General features: G+C 41.7%; 1 protein-coding gene across 1 annotated transcript; it reads left to right on the top strand.

Annotated features, from left to right (window-relative positions):
• The first annotated feature begins 2,014 nt into the window (after positions 1-2,014).
• LOC114918132 (uncharacterized) lies at positions 2,015-18,219 on the top strand. The gene is made up of 12 exons (XM_065956319.1): positions 2,015-2,121; positions 2,216-2,297; positions 4,026-4,367; positions 4,470-4,673; positions 7,371-7,712; positions 7,815-8,024; positions 10,749-11,090; positions 11,193-11,396; positions 14,604-14,873; positions 15,619-15,700; positions 15,783-15,840; positions 16,414-18,219. Exons 2-12 carry the CDS (start codon positions 2,228-2,230, stop codon positions 16,483-16,485), a joined length of 2,196 nt encoding a protein of 731 aa, XP_065812391.1. The 5' UTR covers positions 2,015-2,121; positions 2,216-2,227; the 3' UTR covers positions 16,486-18,219.
• The last annotated feature ends 2,781 nt before the right edge of the window (positions 18,220-21,000 follow it).

Raw genomic sequence — 21,000 nt, forward strand, 5'->3', positions numbered from 1 at the left:
TCATCCTGTAAAAGATGCAAGCCGATGAAAGGTCACAAAATAAGAAACAATAGTTTGTAAATGAAGACAAGACGATCACTTTAAACTTCTGTTCCAGGACGATGAACAACCCTTAATCTCATGGTGTCATGTGAGCCCATGCATGCTAGGACCCGAGTTCAGAATCAAAAAGTCGGTTTAAAAGGTCGAAAGTGTTCGAAGTTTCCTCCTCCTGCTGCTATCTTCTCCAGCTGACAGCCGGCCTAGCTGTTGTCTGCAGGCAGCGCGAGCGACACCAAACAACTGACAGCGAGTGACGTAGCCACAAAGAATGACGCCTATTGGTCCGAGATGCCTGTCAATAACATGAGCAGATCCCGCCTACCATGATAGTCTAACTCGACTCAAATAATACTTTTAAAATGTTTAAATCCATCAATTAATAAATAATAAAATAACACGAAACAAAATACTACAAAATAAAACACATTTAAGTTAAAACATAATAACAGAATAAAACAAAAACAAATTTAATAAATAATTTGTAAAATAGAATATAAATTTAAATTAATTAAATTTAATAAATTAATTTAAAAGATATAAATACAAATAAATAAAATAATAGAAAATTAGGTTAAATATATCTTTTTAAATTTAATTTAACAACATAAATTTAAATAATAATAATAATAATAATAATAATGAAATAATATATTTTACGCTTTTGCTCTTCTACCTGTATTAAGCTTTGATGAAAGTTTAGTTTTACAACCATTTCTTTCGTTTATTTTATTTTATTAGATTCTGTGTTCATATTATTACTATGCAGTAATAGTTATAAAAATAATTGTGGAAATTAATTAATTATCATGTATTTACTTCAGTTATTAATGTTACCTGAGTGTGAAACATTCAAATATATCAGACAAATATATTTAATTGATATTTATATTTGACTATATTTGTATTCTTCCTCTCTGAAGGTGACGTCATGTTAAACTGCTGAGTCATCTTAAACGGATCCATCCAATACATTAAAATTCCGCCTGGATCAACACCGCCCCTGTGTGGCTGAAAGGAGAACACAGAAACATGAGAGGTCACTGTAAATCTCGATGTGTTGTTTTTTCCTCTTCACTTCATCTGTCACTAAAAGTCAGGTTTTCAGAGACCTCATTAAAGATGGCGCTTTCTCTTCCTCTTCAGACTTTCATTGACCTCCTTCACATCTTTTTCTCTACTTTTCTCTACTAGTGTTTTCTCTTGATATCATTAAAAACCCTTCATGGCAGCACGAGGGATAAAGGTGCGCAGCGTGCAGCGTGCAGCGTGCAGCGTGCAGCGTGCAGCGTGCAGCGTGCAGCGTACAAGCGTGCAGCGTACAAGCGTGCAGCGTGTACGCTCGATGACTCCTAGTGCCAAGCTGCAGCTTAGACGGTACTACACAGAGTCCACTTCAGCAAATCTGGATTATCTGAAATATATCGGGATATCATGATATGTGTGAATTTAATTCAGACAACAAGAGATCTTTGGCTACCTCGCCTAGGGGGGGGGGGCCCAGGTTGGATACCAATGCTTTAACCAATGCTACCAAGAGACAAGACAAGAAGGGTCAACGTGGGACGAGACGAGACGAGGTGAGAGGTGTAACCCCGCCTCTCCACCAATGATGCTCAGATCAGCTCCAACCAAAAGTGGTATAGATGGATGGAGGTTCAGGTGTTATTATGTATCATACAGCAGCTGATGAAGAATCCGGTCGGGCTGGAAATATCTTGAATTGTGTTTTTAATGCATATAGCAAATAAAAAAATTATAATTTTGTGAATCTTTGTGCATCACATCTCATATTTTTGTTCGACTCTGCATGTGTGTATATGTTGGCTGACTTTTTCTAAACTAATGCATTCACCCAAAGGTCTGACACTTGGACAGTAATCACTTTGTTTAGGGTTTAAGTTGTGTTAGGAAAGAAGACATGTTGGGTTATCTGTGACGTTCTTCCTGGTGTTTGTCTTATCAAATATATTAATCATATATAGAGGAAGGAAGTGTAGTTATTAAAAACACTCTGATATCTGTCGTCCGCTCACTGCCTGCAGAGGAGAGTCGTCTTTCAGACGTTACTCTTCTTCACATGTAAGTAGAATGATTCCTCAACATGTCTACTAATGTTTGAGTGCTGCTGTGTTCTGATTATTCCACCTGCTAACATCTTTTATCTTCCTTAAAGTCACAACGAGAGATGAGAGGAGCAGCGATGAGTTTAATCAGAGCAGTGAGTTGGTTTATCGTCGTCCTCCACTTTGTGTCAGGTACGTCATGTCTACACTTTCATTCACTTCATTAAAAAAAGAGGAAATGTGTATGAAGGTAGATATGTTGCAAAATAGGAGAGCTTGTAAAATGTGATGTGAGAGCTTGAAGAATGAGATGTGAGAGCTTGTAGAATGAGATGTGAGAGCAACAAGTACAAATTTGTTTTGCTACAGACGTCTCGCAAAATGTGTTGCAAAACATTTTTACATACAAGTTCACTTTTTTTTCCTTGAAGCTCACATCACATTCTACAAACTCTCCTATTTTACAACATATCTACCTTCATAGAATGTGGGACTGATTAATACAGACTGAAGGTCATCTGTGTGAAAAGTGGCTCAGGTACAGGTGACTTTATTTGTAACTGTAGGTAAATCTGGTTGCAGGGAAAGTCAAATAAACTTAATAACGCACGGACAAAACATAGAACAGGAAGTGCAAATGCTCGGTACACGGGTAGAAGTGCAGAAGTGCATAAATGTGTAGGTTCCAATCGAACTCATGATGGACAAGTTGATCTGTAAGAGGGTCTGCTGTGGCTCAGTGGTAGAGTCGGTCGTTTCTTAACCGGAAGGTCGAGGGCGTGTGAATGTGTATGAATGGATGAGTTAATACTGACGGACTCTTTACTCAGCAGCCTCTACCATCAGTGTGTGAATGTGTATGAATGGATGAGTTAATACTGACGGACTCTTTACTCAGCAGCCTCTACCATCAGTGTGTGAATGTGTTGGTGTGACCTGCAGTGTAAAAGAGCTTTGAGTCTTTTGGGACTTGGGTTGGGGAACGGAGGGTCGCTGGTTCAAGTCCTGGTGCAGAGCAAGTCTGATAATTGGTCTAGTAGTCTGAGAGGTGCCAGTACACTTCCTGAGCACTGCCGATCCAGTGATGACGTGGAGAAATAGCCGATCAGTGGTGGTCTTGACCGGTCTTTATTTGAAATCCTGAGTCCGCCCAGTCAGAGACCGAGACCTTCAAAAAGTGGTCCTGAGACCAAGACTGATTTGGAGTACTACAACACTAGTGCTTTGTTCTGCACTTTGTGTTTCAGGATCCCTGTTACTCTCAGAAATACTACAAACAATGTTTCGTATTCTGTGATGTGACATCTCCACACATGAAGTCGTTTTCTGACTTTAGTTTGAATCATCCGTTTTCACGTCTAAAAGGAAGGTCACCTCTTTTTCTTGACATATACCAAAAACCAAGTCTGCTTATCACTCTTAGATACCACAAATTAAAATGTGTTTTATTATTCATGCTCTCAGACTTTACCCCTGCAGTGTTTGTTCTAAAGCAGAGTTTGTTCTCAGGTTCTCTCTAATACAGTTTCTATCTCCTGATAGTTTTTGTGGGTGGAAACTTGTCTCACAGTGAATATCTTCCACCATCACACATCCACACTAAACCCTGCTACTTCCTTCTTCAAAGTGTCAGATCTTATCCAAGCAGCATCCTCCGGTGTTGACGAATGAAGCCGATGCAAAACAACAACCTGCAGTTCCTCGGGTGTCCACTCGAGGCTGGCTGCAGAAAAGCACATGAAGTCACATACACACCCATACTAAAAAAGCCTGTTTACATTTTTGAGTCTTTAAAATGATTACAGTTGGATAGAATCGTGATCAGATGATTTTTAGACGTTGAGATATGTTGAGGTTTTTATTTTTTCTTCTGAAAGTTATGAATGTTGATGGTTGTTCCTGATGTGCTCTGTGTTTCAGCGGTTCAGGATCTCTGGGATGTGACGTACTCTTCTGTGTGGATCTGTGCCCGTAAAGGATTGACTGTGGAGATGAGCTGCACCTTTCCATACCCAGAGGGAATAAACGAGGAAGTTAACACACTTCAGGAAACATTTTGGTCTACTGATTATCCTGAATATAAAGTGGATGTTAAAGAAGACTCCAAGTATTCAGGCCGTGTGCAGAATACCTGTGTGGGGAACAACTGTACTCTGAGAATCACAGACGTGAGAGAGACAGACACGGCTGTATACAGGTTCATATTGAAAACAAACATCAGCAGATATTTAAGTAGATCTGGGGTCATCCTGACTGTCACAGGTAATATTTCACACTTTATTCTCTGAGCTCACAGTTTATAATATGTTGTATATTAATGTATTTACTACATGTTTGTGTGCTGATATTTCTACACATGTTCAGATCTCCAGGTGCACGTGATCAGACTTGCGGCTGGACTCTTCTTTATGTGTCTCAACGGATGTTCTGATGAAACCATCTGGTTCAAGAATGGAGAGGAAATCAAAGATGAAACATCAGATCATTATTCATCAGAGCAGGTTCTTCAGACAGACAGTTATTCCTGTGCTGTACGAGGACATGAGAAGTTCCCGTCTCCTCCAGTGTGTGAGTTTATTTACAGTCTTCACTGATTCACAATAGGGCTGCAACTAACGATTATTTTGATAATCGATTAATCGGTTAATTATTTTTCTGATTAATCGATGAATCGGATTTAAAAAAAAACATTTTGAATTTCCACACGTTTATTCAAAAACAGAACATTAGTTCATTGACAGGGCAAACAAAAGTGCAAAAACAACAGGTTACTGCTTGGACGTCTCCATGAGCTTTCTGAAATGGGTCCTTGAGGGAAGAGTGTAGCCAGGGTTTAAGGTGGGGATCATTGTAGTGAAGTTGCATCTTTATTTTCAACCATCGTCAGAGGCCTCGTGTCAGCGACGAACATGTTGAGGATGCTATCTGTCAAGACGGATGCTTCTTGTGGTGTACATGATGTTTTCTGCAATAACAAAGATAGTATTAATATGTAAAACAGCACAATTTACATCTAATCAATATGCCTTGTTGTTTTAGTTATGAATTTATTGTTATGTAAAAGTAAGTAAGTAACCCAAAGAGCACTTGCAGAGACAACACACGTTTTTATAATATATATTTATTTACATCAATACAGGTACCCTAAAAACTTATTTACACAAATGTAATTAAGTGTCTAAATGCACTTGCATACAGTGCAGTGTATTAACTCTCACCTTATTACAGAAAATTAAGCTTAATCATCAAATTATTAAATCATTGTAGTAAGTACATTGTTTTTTAATTGTTTATTGACAGCAAGCTGACAAAGTGCTTTAAAACATTTTTAAAATAAAATAAAATGTAAATCACACACCTACACAAATATATTCCAACGTCAACAGAAAATAATATGGGAAATAAGCAAAGAATATATCTGACAACGTATTGAAAGTGGGCCTAAAAGGCAAAATAATAAAGTTTTCTTTAGTCTAAGGTTGTTTGGAGTTGGCAAAGTAAAAAGTTTTCTGTACCGCGTCATTAACCAGCTAACGTTAAACGTTAACGTTAAAGCACCAGCCGAGCAACCGGAGAGACTAACGTTACATTTTCTTTCTTGAAAACAGAACAACCATGGGATTTTGTAGTGACTTACCCTGCTGTCGAGCTCCCTTCCTAGTCAGCGATGACTCCGACATGTTTACTTTTCAGGTGCTGCATCATCACTGTGGTGCTCCCGTGCCGCGCCGTATCGCTATTGCAAAGCTTCAACTAACTCTTGTTTTTATGCATCGTGAAGTGCTCCCACACTTTAGAAGATTTCGGTTGAACCGTTCTCTCCGCTCTGCTGTGTTTAATATCTGAAATACCAGCTCCACTCTCTCACGCTGTAGCTCCGCCACGCTGTGCTGTCGGCATGTAAACAGTTCGGCGTGCACGTCACCACAGTCTGCGACATAGGGAGTGACGCATTAATCGTGCAACGCAACGAATCGATAATGAAATTCGTTGCCAACACTTTTATTAATCGATTTTTATTGATTCGTTGTTGCAGCACTAATTCACACCTTCACACGGAGCCTTTAAAGGTCCAATCAGTGAGATGTGTAGAGAGTGAGATGATAAAGGTATCTTACTATCTAATCAGACATGAAGGAAACATGCTATGTTGAAGTGCTGGCTTCTCTGACAACAATGCAGCAGCCAGTATGTCCTCCTTCTAACTTTACATTCTGCTCCTGAATGCTCTGGATTTGTTTGGACCAGATAAAGTAGGCGCTTTTAAGACACCCCCACACGGCCGTTTTGGATGCCTCTCGGTTTGTCAGATATGAGAGCAGTTATCAGGTCAAACCAACAGGTGTTGCAGCGATGGAAGTGTAACACCGGGAAGGTTGCGGTAGAAATGAATTGAAGTTATTTGTTCTTTTAAAAAGAGGACGTTTTCCTTCTGATCTCAGTGATGACGTGGAGAAATAGCCGATCAGTGGTGGTCTTGACCGGTCTTTATTTGAAATCCTGAGACTGAGACCTTCAAAAAGTGGTCCTGAGACCAAGACTGATTTGGAGTACTACAACACTAGTGCTTTGTTCTGCACTTTGTGTTTCAGGATCCCTGATACTCTCAGAAATACTACAAACACTGTCTCGTATTCTGTGATGTGACGTCTCCACACATGAAGTCGTTTTCTGACTTTAGTTTGAATCATCCGTTTTCACGTCTAAAAGGAAGGTCACCTCTTTTTCTTGACATATACCAAAAACCAAGTCTGCTTATCACTCTTAGATACCACAAATTAAAATGTGTTTTATTATTCATGCTCTCAGACTTTACCCCTGCAGTGTTTGTTCTAAAGCAGAGTTTGTTCTCAGGTTCTCTCTAATACAGTTTCTATCTCCTGATAGTTTTTGTGGGTGGAAACTTGTCTCACAGTGAATATCTTCCACCATCACACATCCACACTAAACCCTGCTACTTCCTTCTTCAAAGTGTCAGATCTTATCCAAGCAGCATCCTCCGGTGTTGACGAATGAAGCCGATGCAAAACAACAACCTGCAGTTCCTCGGGTGTCCACTCGAGGCTGGCTGCAGAAAAGCACATGAAGTCACATACACACCCATACTAAAAAAGCCTGTTTACATTTTTGAGTCTTTAAAATGATTACAGTTGGATAGAATCGTGATCAGATGATTTTCAGACGTTGAGATATGTTGAGGTTTTTATTTTTTCTTCTGAAAGTTATGAATGTTGATGATTGTTCCTGATGTGCTCTGTGTTTCAGCGGTTCAGGATCTCTGGGATGTGACGTACTCTTCTGTGTTGATCTGTGCCCGTAAAGGATCGACTGTGGAGATGAGCTGCACCTTTCCATACCCAGAGGGAATAAACGAGGAAGTTAACACACTTCAGGAAACATTTTGGTCTACTGATGATCCTGAATATAAAGTGGATGTTAAAGAAGACTCCAAGTATTCAGGCCGTGTGCAGAATACCTGTGTGGGGAACAACTGTACTCTGAGAATCACAGACGTGAGAGAGACAGACAGGGCTTACTACAGGTTCATATTGAAAACAAACATCAGCAGATATTTAATTAGATCTGGGGTCGTCCTGACTGTCACAGGTAATATTTCACACTTTATTCTCTGAGCTCACAGTTTATAATATGTTGTATATTAATGTATTTACTACATGTTTGTGTGCTGATATTTCTACACATGTTCAGATCTCCAGGTGCACGTGATCAGACATGAGGCTGTATCCCTCTTTAAATGTGTCAACAGATGTCCTGGTGAAACCTCCTTCATCTGGTTCAAGAATGGAGAGGAAATCAAAGATGAAACATCATCTCTTTATTCATCAGAGCAGGTTCTTCAGACAGACAGTTATTCCTGTGCTGTACGAGGACATGAGAAGTTCCCGTCTCCTCCAGTGTGTGAGTTTATTTACAGTCTTCACTGATTCACAATAGGGCTGCAACTAACGATTATTTTGATAATCGATTAATAGGTTAATTATTTTTCTGATTAATCGATGAATCGGATTTAAAAAAAAACATTTTGAATTTCCACACGTTTATTCAAAAACAGAACATTAGTTCATTGACAGGGCAAACAAAAGTGCAAAAACAACAGGTTACTGCTCGGACGTCTCCATGAGCTTTCTGAAATGGGTCCTTGAGGGAAGAGTGTAGCCAGGGTTTAAGGTGGGGATCATTGTAGTGAAGTTGCATCTTTATTTTCAACCATCGTCAGAGGCCTCGTGTCAGCGACGAGCATGTTGAGGATGCTATCTGTCAAGACGGATGCTTCTTGTGGTGTACATGATGTTTTCTGCAATAACAAAGATAGTATTAATATGTAAAACAGCACAATTTACATCTAATCAATATGCCTTGTTGTTTTAGTTATGAATTTATTGTTATGTAAAAGTAAGTAAGTAACCCAAAGAGCACTTGCAGAGACAACACACGTTTTTATAATATATATTTATTTACATCAATACAGGTACCCTAAAAACTTATTTACACAAATGTAATTAAGTGTCTAAATGCACTTGCATACAGTGCAGTGTATTAACTCTCACCTTATTACAGAAAATTAAGCTTAATCATCAAATTATTAAATCATTGTAGTAAGTACATTGTTTTTTAATTGTTTATTGACAGCAAGCTGACAAAGTGCTTTAAAACATTTTTAAACTAAAATAAAATGTAAAACACACACCTACACAAATATATTCCAACGTCAACAGAAAATAATATGGGAAATAAGCAAAGAATATATCTGACAACGTATTGAAAGTGGGCCTAAAAGGCAAAATAATAAAGTTTTCTTTAGTCTAAGGTTGTTTGGAGTTGGCAAAGTAAAAAGTTTTCTGTACCGCGTCATTAACCAGCTAACGTTAAACGTTAACGTTAAAGCACCAGCCGAGCAACCGGAGAGACTAACGTTACATTTTCTTTCTTGAAAACAGAACAACCATGGGATTTTGTAGTGACTTACCCTGCTGTCGAGCTCCCTTCCTAGTCAGCGATGACTCCGACATGTTTACTTTTCAGGTGCTGCATCATCACTGTGGTGCTCCCGTGCCGCGCCGTATCGCTATTGCAAAGCTTCAACTAACTCTTGTTTTTATGCATCGTGAAGTGCTCCCACACTTTAGAAGATTTCGGTTGAACCGTTCTCTCCGCTCTGCTGTGTTTAATATCTGAAATACCAGCTCCACTCTCTCACGCTGTAGCTCCGCCACGCTGTGCTGTCGGCATGTCAACAGTTCGGCGTGCACGTCACCACAGTCTGCGACATAGGGAGTGACGCATTAATCGCGCAACGCAACGAATCGATAATGAAATTTGTTGCCAACACTTTTATTAATCGATTTTTATTGATTCGTTGTTGCAGCACTAATTCACACCATCACACGGAGCCTTTAAAGGTCCAATCAGTGAGATGTGTAGAGAGTGAGATGATAAAGGTATCTTACTATCTAATCAGACATGAAGGAAAACATGCTATGTTGAAGTGCTGGCTTCTCTGACAACAATGCAGCAGCCAGTATGTCCTCCTTCTAACTTTACATTCTGCTCCTGAATGCTCTGGATTTGTTTGGACCAGATAAAGTAGGCGCTTTTAAGACACCCCCACACGGCCGTTTTGGACGCCCTCGGTTTGTCAGATATGAGAGCAGTTATCAGGTCAAACCAACAGGTGTTGCAGCGATGGAAGTGTAACACCGGGAAGGTTGCGGCCGTAACCGGGGAAGAAAAAATCAAACTAGAAATGAATTGAAGTTATTTGTTCTTTTAAAAAGAGGACGTTTTCCTTCTGATCTCAGTGATGACGTGGAGAAATAGCCGATCAGTGGTGGTCTTGACCGGTCTTTATTTGAAATCCTGAGACTGAGACCTTCAAAAAGTGGTCCTGAGACCAAGACTGATTTGGAGTACTACAACACTAGTGCTTTGTTCTGCACTTTGTGTTTCAGGATCCCTGATACTCTCAGAAATACTACAAACACTGTCTCGTATTCTGTGATGTGACGTCTCCACACATGAAGTCGTTTTCTGACTTTAGTTTGAATCATCCGTTTTCACGTCTAAAAGGAAGGTCACCTCTTTTTCTTGACATATACCAAAAACCAAGTCTGCTTATCACTCTTAGATACCACAAATTAAAATGTGTTTTATTATTCATGCTCTCAGACTTTACCCCTGCAGTGTTTGTTCTAAAGCAGAGTTTGTTCTCAGGTTCTCTCTAATACAGTTTCTATCTCCTGATAGTTTTTGTGGGTGGAAACTTGTCTCACAGTGAATATCTTCCACCATCACACATCCACACTAAACCCTGCTACTTCCTTCTTCAAAGTGTCAGATCTTATCCAAGCAGCATCCTCCGGTGTTGACGAATGAAGCCGATGCAAAACAACAACCTGCAGTTCCTCGGGTGTCCACTCGAGGCTGGCTGCAGAAAAGCACATGAAGTCACATACACACCCATACTAAAAAAGCCTGTTTACATTTTTGAGTCTTTAAAATGATTACAGTTGGATAGAATCGTGATCAGATGATTTTCAGACGTTGAGATATGTTGAGGTTTTTATTTTTTCTTCTGAAAGTTATGAATGTTGATGATTGTTCCTGATGTGCTCTGTGTTTCAGCGGTTCAGGATCTCTGGGATGTGACGTACTCTTCTGTGTTGATCTGTGCCCGTAAAGGATTGACTGTGGAGATGAGCTGCACCTTTCCATACCCAGAGGGAATAAACGAGGAAGTTAACACACTTCAGGAAACATTTTGGTCTACTGATTATCCTGAATATAAAGTGGATGTTAAAGAAGACTCCAAGTATTCAGGCCGTGTGCAGAATACCTGTGTGGGGAACAACTGTACTCTGAGAATCACAGACGTGAGAGAGACAGACACGGCTGTATACAGGTTCATATTGAAAACAAACATCAGCAGATATTTAAGTAGATCTGGGGTCATCCTGACTGTCACAGGTAATATTTCACACTTTATTCTCTGAGCTCACAGTTTATAATATGTTGTATATTAATGTATTTACTACATGTTTGTGTGCTGATATTTCTACACATGTTCAGATCTCCAGGTGCACGTGATCAGACTTGCGGCTCGACTCTTCTTTTTGTGTCTCAACGGATGTTCTGATGAAACCATCTGGTTCAAGAATGGAGAGGAAATCAAAAATGAAACATCATCTCTTTATTCATCAGAGCAGGTTCTTCAGACAGACAGTTATTCCTGTGCTGTACGAGGACATGAGAAGTTCCCGTCTCCTCCAGTGTGTGAGTTTATTTACAGTCTTCACTGATTCACACCTTCACACGGAGCCTTTAAAGGTCCAATCAGTGAGATGTGTAGAGAGTGAGATGATAAAGTGAGCTTACTATCTGATCAGACATTAAGGAAACATGCTATGTTGAAGTGCTGGCTTCTCTGACAACAATGCAGCAGCCAGTATGTCAGTAATGATCAAATGATCCGCTCAAACGGTCGGTTCGACTAACTTAACGATAGCAACGTCACAGCCTGCTGTAGTCTCAGTTAGGGCTGCACGATATTGAGAAAAAAATGACATTTCAATATTTTTGTTTCCTGCGATATATGTTAACTGCTTCACTCTGTTCAGCTGAATTCTCCCTGAAATGATGATTACACAGACACACACACAGAGAGAGAGAGAGAGAGAGAGAGAGCGAGAGAGAGAGAGAGAGAGAGAGAGAGAGAGAGAGAGACAGAGAGAGACAGAGAGAGACAGAGAGACAGAGAGAGACAGAGAGAGAGAGAGAGAGAGAGAGAGAGAGAGAGAACACACACAGGCTGAGCAGACGCACAATGGATCACAGAGTTTGTCCTCCTCCTGCGTTTTGACTTTTTTGTAGTCTTGAGTAATCAGCTGCCAGAGATGTGAATCAATGAAGAGTAATGTTTAGAGACATTTCTAGAACAAGCACAATGCATTTTGTGAAGATGGTCCACCTCGGAAAGAGAAAAATTGTGATTTCTGCAGGAAGCAAAGCAAACTTTAAGCAACGGATTACTTCGACATTAAACTACCACTGTTTCAAGTTTTATGGCAGCTCATGGAATCATAAGGCGTGGGAAGGAGGACGTGAAATAAACAATAAAATGGGCTATCAGAAGATCGAAACTTAGACCTCCAAAACAAAACCGAGAGCCCGTTCTGACTGAAGACAAAGTTGAAGGCACAGATCTGGAGGCCGCTGCCTTTAACCCTGAAAGTGTTAAATAAAGCCCCTTATGTGATATTAACTAAAGCAAACTGTCAGATTGTATAAATCCCTGCTCCTCTCCGCTCACATTCACCGCTCTCTCTCTCTCAGTCGCTCGACCACTCACGCTGCACGTCGCTCTGCCCGGCCCTGATAACAGCAGGTGAGATGACAGAGCGCTGAGAAGGTGTTCTCACTATGAGAGTTGTTGCATAATGTGGTAAAAGATATAAATATATACTCATTTAGATCTATCAGTAATGTGAACGGGCTTAGACAGGATACATAAACTTCATTGAAAGGCTCAAATATGTTTTTTGGCTCCAGACAGATTTATTTTTTCTTCACATCGCATATCCTTGCGTTGTGAGTATTGCGCATGCGCACATCTCGATGACGATGCTGAAACGATATATCGTGCAGCCCTAGTCTCAGTCAGTCTGTGAACTTGTCCATTCAGACTCTGTGAAACAGCGCTGCGTTAAACACTGCAGATATAGTGCACGCTAAATGCACGCTCCACTTTTCTCTTCCATCAGGTGCAGCAGGAGCAGTCAGAGATAAACACGTCCAATAACAAACAGGCTGATTGTATTCAGTGTCTAATATTTTCAAAGCTAAATCAAGAGAAAAATTGTTTTGAGGAATAATAATTTAATTAAATATTATTATCAAATAAAAATTCTCTGTTGGATTTTAGTTATTAGTCTATAATGTTATAATGCAGGGGGGGTCTGGGCACTGCTACCTTTAAAACAATAAAGGCGAGCAAATATATATTTACAATTTCTCAATTTCCTGATCTGTGTCAGGAAAACAGGAAAGTGGGACACAGGTGCGTACCCAGGGGTGTCTTAAAGTTATCCAAGAAGGATAACCACAAACGATAGATTGGAGGGGGGGTAGGGAACAATGAAAATAGTCTAGAGCCAAAACACTCCTCTAACTAATGCACAGAAAATGATCAACTAAACCACTGCTGCCAGGCAGCTGACTCAAAACTAAATTGACCGGGAGACCCAGAAACAATTCACGAAAGTAAAGGCTGCCAGGAAGGCCTTCAAACTCAACACAAAAGGCTGGGGTATATCAACTACCCAGCACCCCAAGTTACTTTGAAATAGACACAAATACACAGGAAGTTATTTGTTGGTGTTTATGAACACACAGACAACAAGAGACACCACAGGGAGAAGCTCTCACTACCTCTGAAGGTGAGATAATGAGTCAGCACAGAGCACTGAACTCCAGGAGTATATAGAAGCTCCCCACACCTGGTTTTAATCAAGGCCAATCAGCCACAAACACACCTGACTCTGCACTTAGGTGATTCATTCACCAACCCCAGTGAGAAGCCAGAGAGTGTGTCCTTACAATCTGATAAAATTATTCAATCTGTGATTTAAATATCTTGATTCAACAGAACATAATGCCTTCTTAATTAAATGTACTGTAACAGATGTGTATGCGACACAAAAACACTATTTGTGTAATTTTGTGTCGGAAGGACACTGGAATACTCACATTATGTTAATTTCAGAAATGACACTGTCTCTCTGACACTACCTTCTGGGCTTCACGGCTATCAGACTTATGTGCTAGCATATTTGAAAGTCCGGCCTCCACGGTGTCTATCAAGAAAAAAGCTGGCCCTTGTGCAAATGTAGTTGATGACCCCTGCAGTATGTCCTCCTTCTAACTTTAGATTCTGGTCCTGAATGCTCTGGATTTGTTTGCACATCATTTTATAAAACTTGCATCTAAAGGGTTAAAATCCTGAAAATAATTGAATATTTGATAGTTTTGATTAGGACTGAAGTTGATTGAAAGATTTAACCCCAAAAAAGTGGAAAAAAAACATTGTTCTAATTATCTTCACAGCTGTTTTAGGGAGCGGATATTTCTGTCAACGAGTGGCTCAAGAGGGTAGTAAATTTGTACTCAGTGTATCATAGAACTATTCAAAAAAATTAAATTGGAATTTCAAAATGTATCATGCCATATGCACTAACACAGTCAAAGTGATTGTTAAAGGAAACTGAAAAATTCATTGAGTGATACCAGAGGGTTAAATGGTACCTCCATTTTCATATGTGCAGGTTATCAGAGAGTTTCCTGATTATCTGTCTCACTGTTACATTTTTCTGCAAATATAAAAACTTTTATTCAGCAGGTATGATCGTCAGTTTCAGAACCAAAGCTGTTCAATATAACACGTCCACCTTCATCTGATGTGAGGTCTCTCTGATTCTCCTCCAGATGCTCCAAAGCCTCCTTCTGTGTCAGTGAGTTCCCACGATGAGATAGTGGAGGGCACTTCAGTCAATCTGACCTGTAGCAGTGATGCTAACCCAGCAGCTAATTACACCTGGTACAAGGCGGATGGACCTCTAAACCCTAATCACACATATCCAGGAGCTACGCTTGTCTTCAGCTCCATCGAGTCCTCTGACTTTGGGGAGTTTTACTGTGAAGCTGAGAACACGCTGGGGAGAACGACCTCCAAACGCATCTCTGTCAACCTAACATGTGAGTCAAACACTCATCATTAAATAGAGTGAGATGAAGCTACTGCTACCTACCAACCAAGCTGAAGTGTTAAATCCTACAGTTCCTCGACTGTCCACTAGAGGCTGGCTACAGAAGAACAGGAAGTCACATACACACCCATTCTAAAAAGCCTGTTTTTACAGCAGAGATGAACATGTTTACAGCCTGGTTCAAAAAACCAAATAGGTGTGATTAGCTCATGTCTGGATGGACACACACTGTACGGGCGGGGTGAATGTTTTGATGACTCATCAGTTTTGATTTGATGAAGGATAAGAGTTATTCACAATAAGGCGTGTAGCTGACCTGATTGACAGGTGGGCGCGGTGTAACGGTTTGTCAGGAGGTTTAAAACCCGCCTCAGCTCCAGCTCTCAGCCGGTCGTTAGGTTGACTGAAAGTTAGACTGAGACAGCATTTCCAGCATGGAGACCGCCATCGATGGGACTCCAGCGCCCCCTGCAGGAACAGAGGGGGGACGTCACTCAGGCTTCAAACATTCATATTTACAGTCCATTCTACCGACCTACCAACTGAACAATCACCCAAACCACCAACTCTTAAAGTGCTTCCACACTTTACACAAAACTGAAAACCTCCTGAAGTGTTCAGGCTGAGAGGTGCAAACCAGATCAGGAGGATATCAGGAGCAATCTTCCTGAAATGAAATTTTTCTGTCTAATCCTTCCAGTGAAGTGTCTCACATATCGCTCTTTCATTCTTAGGGAACTCACTAAAAATCATCACCAGGTGGACTCTGCTGCTCCTCTTGTTGAGTCCTCTGATTCCCCTGACTCTGTGGCTGAGGTAAAACCATCAACATTCATTCTGTTGTTGATGACTCCCATCATGTTAAACTGGGAATTTATTGTTTTATGATTTAACCCAGGTGGAAGAAAACTGTGAACTCCACCACTGAACCAGACGAACCTGCAGAGATGATCGAGGTAAGAGAGAGAGAGAGAGAGAGAGACAGAGAGAGAGAGAGACAGAGAGAGACAGAGAGAGAGAGAGAGAGAGACAGACAGAGAGAGACAGACAGAGAGAGACAGAGAGAGAGAGAGAGACAGACAGAGAGAGACAGAGAGAGAGAGAGAGAGAGAGAGATACAGATAGAGAGGGAGCGAGAGAGAGAGAGACAGGGAGAGAGAGACAGAGAGAGAGAGAGAGAGACAGAGAGAGAGAGAGTGACAGAGAGAGAGACAGAGAGACAGCGAGAGAGAGAGAGAGAGAGAGAGCGAGAGAGAAGGAGAGAGAGAGAGAGAAAGAGTGAGAGAGAGAGAAAAAGAGAGAGAGAGACAGAGAGAGAGAGAGAGAGAGAGCGAGGGAGAGAGAGAGAGAGACAGAGAGAGAGAAAAAGAGAAAAAGAGAGAGAGAGAGAGAGAGAGAGAGAGCGAGGGAGAGAGAGAGAGAGACAGAGAGAGAAAAAGAGAGAGAGAGAGAGAGAGAGAGGTCTTACTGACTTTCTCTCCATCATTGATGAAATATATTTCTGATCAAATCTCATCCTCTGCCCTCAGTTAAATGTCGTGTATGAGAACGTGTCGGCCGTCACTGCAGCACAGACAGAAGCTGGAGAAGGAGATGAATGACGAGACGAGACGAGAGGAGACGAGAGGAGACGAGAGGAGAGGAGACGAGAGGAGCCGAGACGAGAGGAGACGAGAGGAGACGAGAGGAGACGAGACGAGACGAGACGAGAGGAGACGAGACGAGAGGAGAGGAGACGAGACGAGACGAGACGAGACGAGAGGAGACGAGAGGAGACGAGAGGAGACGAGAGGAGAGGAGACGAGAGGAGCCGAGACGAGAGGAGACGAGACGAGACGAGACGAGAGGAGACGAGACGAGACGAGACGAGAGGAGACGAGACGAGACGAGAGGAATGGAAAGGAGAGGAGACGAGACGAGACGAGACGAGACGAGACGAGATGAGATGAGAGGAGACGAGACGATTGGAAACGAGACGATTGGAGACCATTAAATTTCTGCTTTATATGTATGTATATATACTTATGAGATCAAATGTGACTGAAGAACCTGATTCTGGTGTTAATACGACCTAAAATACTCAAATTAAGTAACAGCTGTCTAAATGAATTTTCAGAGAATATTTGTAAGGTGGAGCGCTACTGCCATCTAGTGTTTGTTTTCTTTGTGGACATGTAAGTACCTATAATCACATATATATTTAGACCATGTGAGGCTCAGATGATCTGTTATAACTATAGATTATGATGTGTTCGTTAGGAATTACTATTTCCATATTTCATAGTTCTGTTTTATGACTTCATAAGTTTGTTACTGCTTAATACATTGTTTTCTTGTCTAACAGATTATATGAGAAAAGTATTCTACTAATTGTTAGATTACTCTTGCAATGTCGAAACTCAGAATACTCATTTTTAGTTAAGGTATGGTGACGTTATACGTGTTTAAAGGCTGAATATTCAACATTTTACACATAAATGTAGCAGAAATCCAGTATATCCTTTAAAAAACCTCTGTGAGTCATGACTGTCTACAATGAGTGTGACACCCGAGTCCCACTGTCTGTGATGATGTCAGAGCCGTATCTACAACGTGTTGACATGGACGGGACGGCCGGCCGGCTCCTCCCCTCGTGTATAAAAGTTGTTTAATTGAGGGACTAGAGAAAAAGAAGAATAACATACTGTACTCACTGATTATTTGAATGTCACTTAAGCTTTTTTAGATCACGGTCATTTCTTGTAAATTTACATGCGGTGTGAAGCTACGAGCTACTTAGCATGCTAACAACGATGCAGCGCAAGTTGTTTTGGTTTCATGCTGGTGCTCAAGGGCGACATCTGCTGGATCAAAAAGTTGCACATTCTTCCTCGTGCAAGAAAGCACCGGAGCTCGTCTCCCTCTTGGAGCCCCGCGTCCAAGTCGTTTTTTTTTATTCCCAAGAGAGAGAGTTGATTGTGCGGGTCTGATCGCTCTTCTCTGAGCCGCCCCCTCCGGTACCTTTGAAAGCTGAACCAGTCGTGGAGGAGTCCGCAGCGAACACAATCCAAAGTAAGGTTGCGTTCTCAGCTCGTGTTTAAAACCAGAAGGGTCTTAAAGTGTCCAACATCAAAAGCCGAGTCCAGATCTTTTATACAAACTCGTTAATCACATTTCATTAAATCAATTCCAACCTCTCGTTTTCATTTGTTACTTTCACCTTATAACTTCACCATACCAATGTCATATACCTTATAGTTTCATTGATATACTCATCCATATATATTCATTGATATGTATCTCATTAATCTGCATTATTGTTCAATTACTTCATTAAAGTTACACGTAAACCTTCAGAGCTTTCCGTGTGTTCTGTGATTCAAACTGTCCTGAAGAGCTCGCCGTTCTGACATATGATTGATTGATTAATTCATTATTACAACTACGGCTGAACTCCTCCTCATCACCAGAGATGGTTCCCCATTTTTATATTCCGAGGTAAAAATTAGGATTTATTAACATCTTAATAAATTAATACGTTACATATGACGGGACAAGATGGAAGAGTTAAGAAGGGACGCAATGGGACAAGAAGAGACGAGATGAGTAAGAAGAGTCGAGTAGGGACGAGACGGGACGAGAAGAGAAGAGGTGAGACCAAACGGCTAGAAGAGATGAGAAGATACAGGATGAGATGAAAGGGGACATCACAGGACATGACGGAACATGAAGGGGATCGGCGGGACGTAACGGGATGAGACAGGAAGAGACGAGGTGAGATTAGACAGAAGAAGAGAAAAGGTAACGAGACGGGACGAGAGAATGTTCTGTTATTATGTTGATTATTAGATGTAGACGGTTAAACTTTATTTTTTTTTCTCAGCCTATCACAAACTAAGAACGAAAACGAGTCTTTCCTGCTGAGAAACGAGTCGTGGCATGTTGTTCAACGATCGGGGGGCTTTGGGGGGATTCAGACCAAAAGGGAGGACAAGTTTTCTAAGTCCGCTTCAAACAGCTGAGCTACTCGAGGCAGACCAGGTCCCAGTCTGATGACCTGTTAGCTAGGATCAGTACCAGGTCCCAATCTGATGACCTGTTAGCTAGGATCAGTAGCTAGGATCAGTACCAGGTCCCAGTCTGATGACCTGTTAGCTAGGATCAGTAGCTAGGATCAGTACCAGGTCCCAGTCTGATGACCTGTTAGCTAGGATCAGTAGCTAGGATCAGTACCAGGTCCCAGTCTGATGACCTGTTAGCTAGGATCAGTACCAGGTCTCAGTCTGATGACCTGTTATCTAGGATCAGTACCAGGTCCCAGTCTGATGACCCGTTAGCTAGGATCAGTACCAGGTCTCAATCTGATGACCTGTTAGCTAGGATCAGTAACAGATTCCAGTCTGATGACATGTTAAATAGGATCAGTACCAGGTCCCAATCTGATGAGCTGTTAGCTAGGATCAGTACCAGGTCCCAATCTGATGAGCTGTTAGCTAGGATCAGTACCAGGTCCCAATCTGATGACCTGTTAGCTAGGATCAGTACCAGGTCCCAGTCTGATGACCTGTTAGCTAGGATCAGTACCAGGTCCCAATCTGATGACCTGTTAGCTAGGATCAGTAGCTAGGATCAGTACCAGGTCCCAGTCTGATGACCTGTTAGCTAGGATCAATAGCTAGGATCAGTACCAGGTCCCAGTCTGATGACCTGTTAGCTAGGATCAGTACCAGGTCTCAGTCTGATGACCTGTTATCTAGGATCAGTACCAGGTCACAGTCTGATGACCCGTTATCTAGGATCAGTACCAGGTCACAGTCTGATGACCTGTTAGCTAGGATCAGTACCAGGTCTCAGTCTGATGACCTGTTATCTAGGATCAGTACCAGGTCTCAGTCTGATGACCTGTTAGCTAGGATCAGTACCAGGTCCCAGTCTGATGAGCTGTTAGCTAGGATCAGTACCAGGTCCCAGTCTGATGACCTGTTAGCTAGGATCAGTACCAGGTCTCAGTCTGATGACCCGTTATCTAGGATCAGTACCAGGTCACAGTCTGATGACCTGTTAGCTAGGATCAGTACCAGGTCCGAGTCTGATGACCTGTTAGTTAGGATCAGTACCAGGTCTCAGTCTGATGACCCGTTAGCTAGGATCAGTACCAGGTCTCAGTCTGATGACCTGTTAGCTAGGATCAGTACCAGGTCCCAATCTGATGACCTGTTAGCTAGGATCAGTAGCTAGGATCAGTGCCAGGTCTCAGTCTGATGACCTGTTAGCTAGGATCAGTAGCTAGGATCAGTACCAGGTCCCAGTCTGATGACCTGTTAGCTAGGATCAGTACCAGATCCCAGTCTGATGACCTGTTAGCTAGGATCAGTACCAGGTCCCAATCTGATGACCTGTTAGCTAGGATCAGTACCAGGTCTCAGTCTGATGACCTGTTAGCTAGGATCAGTAACAGATTCCAGTCTGATGACATGTTAGCTAGGATCAGTACCAGGTCCCAGTCTGATGACCCGTTAGCTAGGATCAGTACCAGGTCCCAATCTGATGACCTGTTAGCTAGGATCAGTAACAGGTCTCAGTCTGATGACCCGTTAGCTAGGATCAGTACCAGGTCTCAGTCTGATGACCTGTTAGCTAGGATCAGTACCAGGTCCCAATCTGATGACCTGTTAGCTAGGATCAGTACCAGGTCCCAATCTGATGACCTGTTAGCTAGGATCAGTAGCTAGGATCAGTGCCAGGTCTCAGTCTGATGACCTGTTAGCTAGGATCAGTAGCTAGGATCAGTACCAGGTCCCAGTCTGATGACCTGTTAGCTAGGATCAGTACCAGGTCCCAATCTGATGACCTGTTAGCTAGGATCAGTACCAGGTCTCAGTCTGATGACCTGTTAGCTAGGATCAGTAACAGATTCCAGTCTGATGACATGTTAGCTAGGATCAGTACCAGGTCCCAGTCTGATGACCCGTTAGCTAGGATCAGTACCAGGTCCCAATCTGATGACCTGTTAGCTAGGATCAGTAACAGGTCTCAGTCTGATGACCCGTTAGCTAGGATCAGTAACAGATTCCAGTCTGATGACATGTTAGCTAGGATCAGTACCAGGTCCCAGTCTGATGACCCGTTAGCTAGGA

Source organism: Labrus bergylta, chromosome 6 (assembly GCF_963930695.1).
Source record: "Labrus bergylta chromosome 6, fLabBer1.1, whole genome shotgun sequence".
Lineage (NCBI taxonomy): Eukaryota > Metazoa > Chordata > Actinopteri > Labriformes > Labridae > Labrus > Labrus bergylta.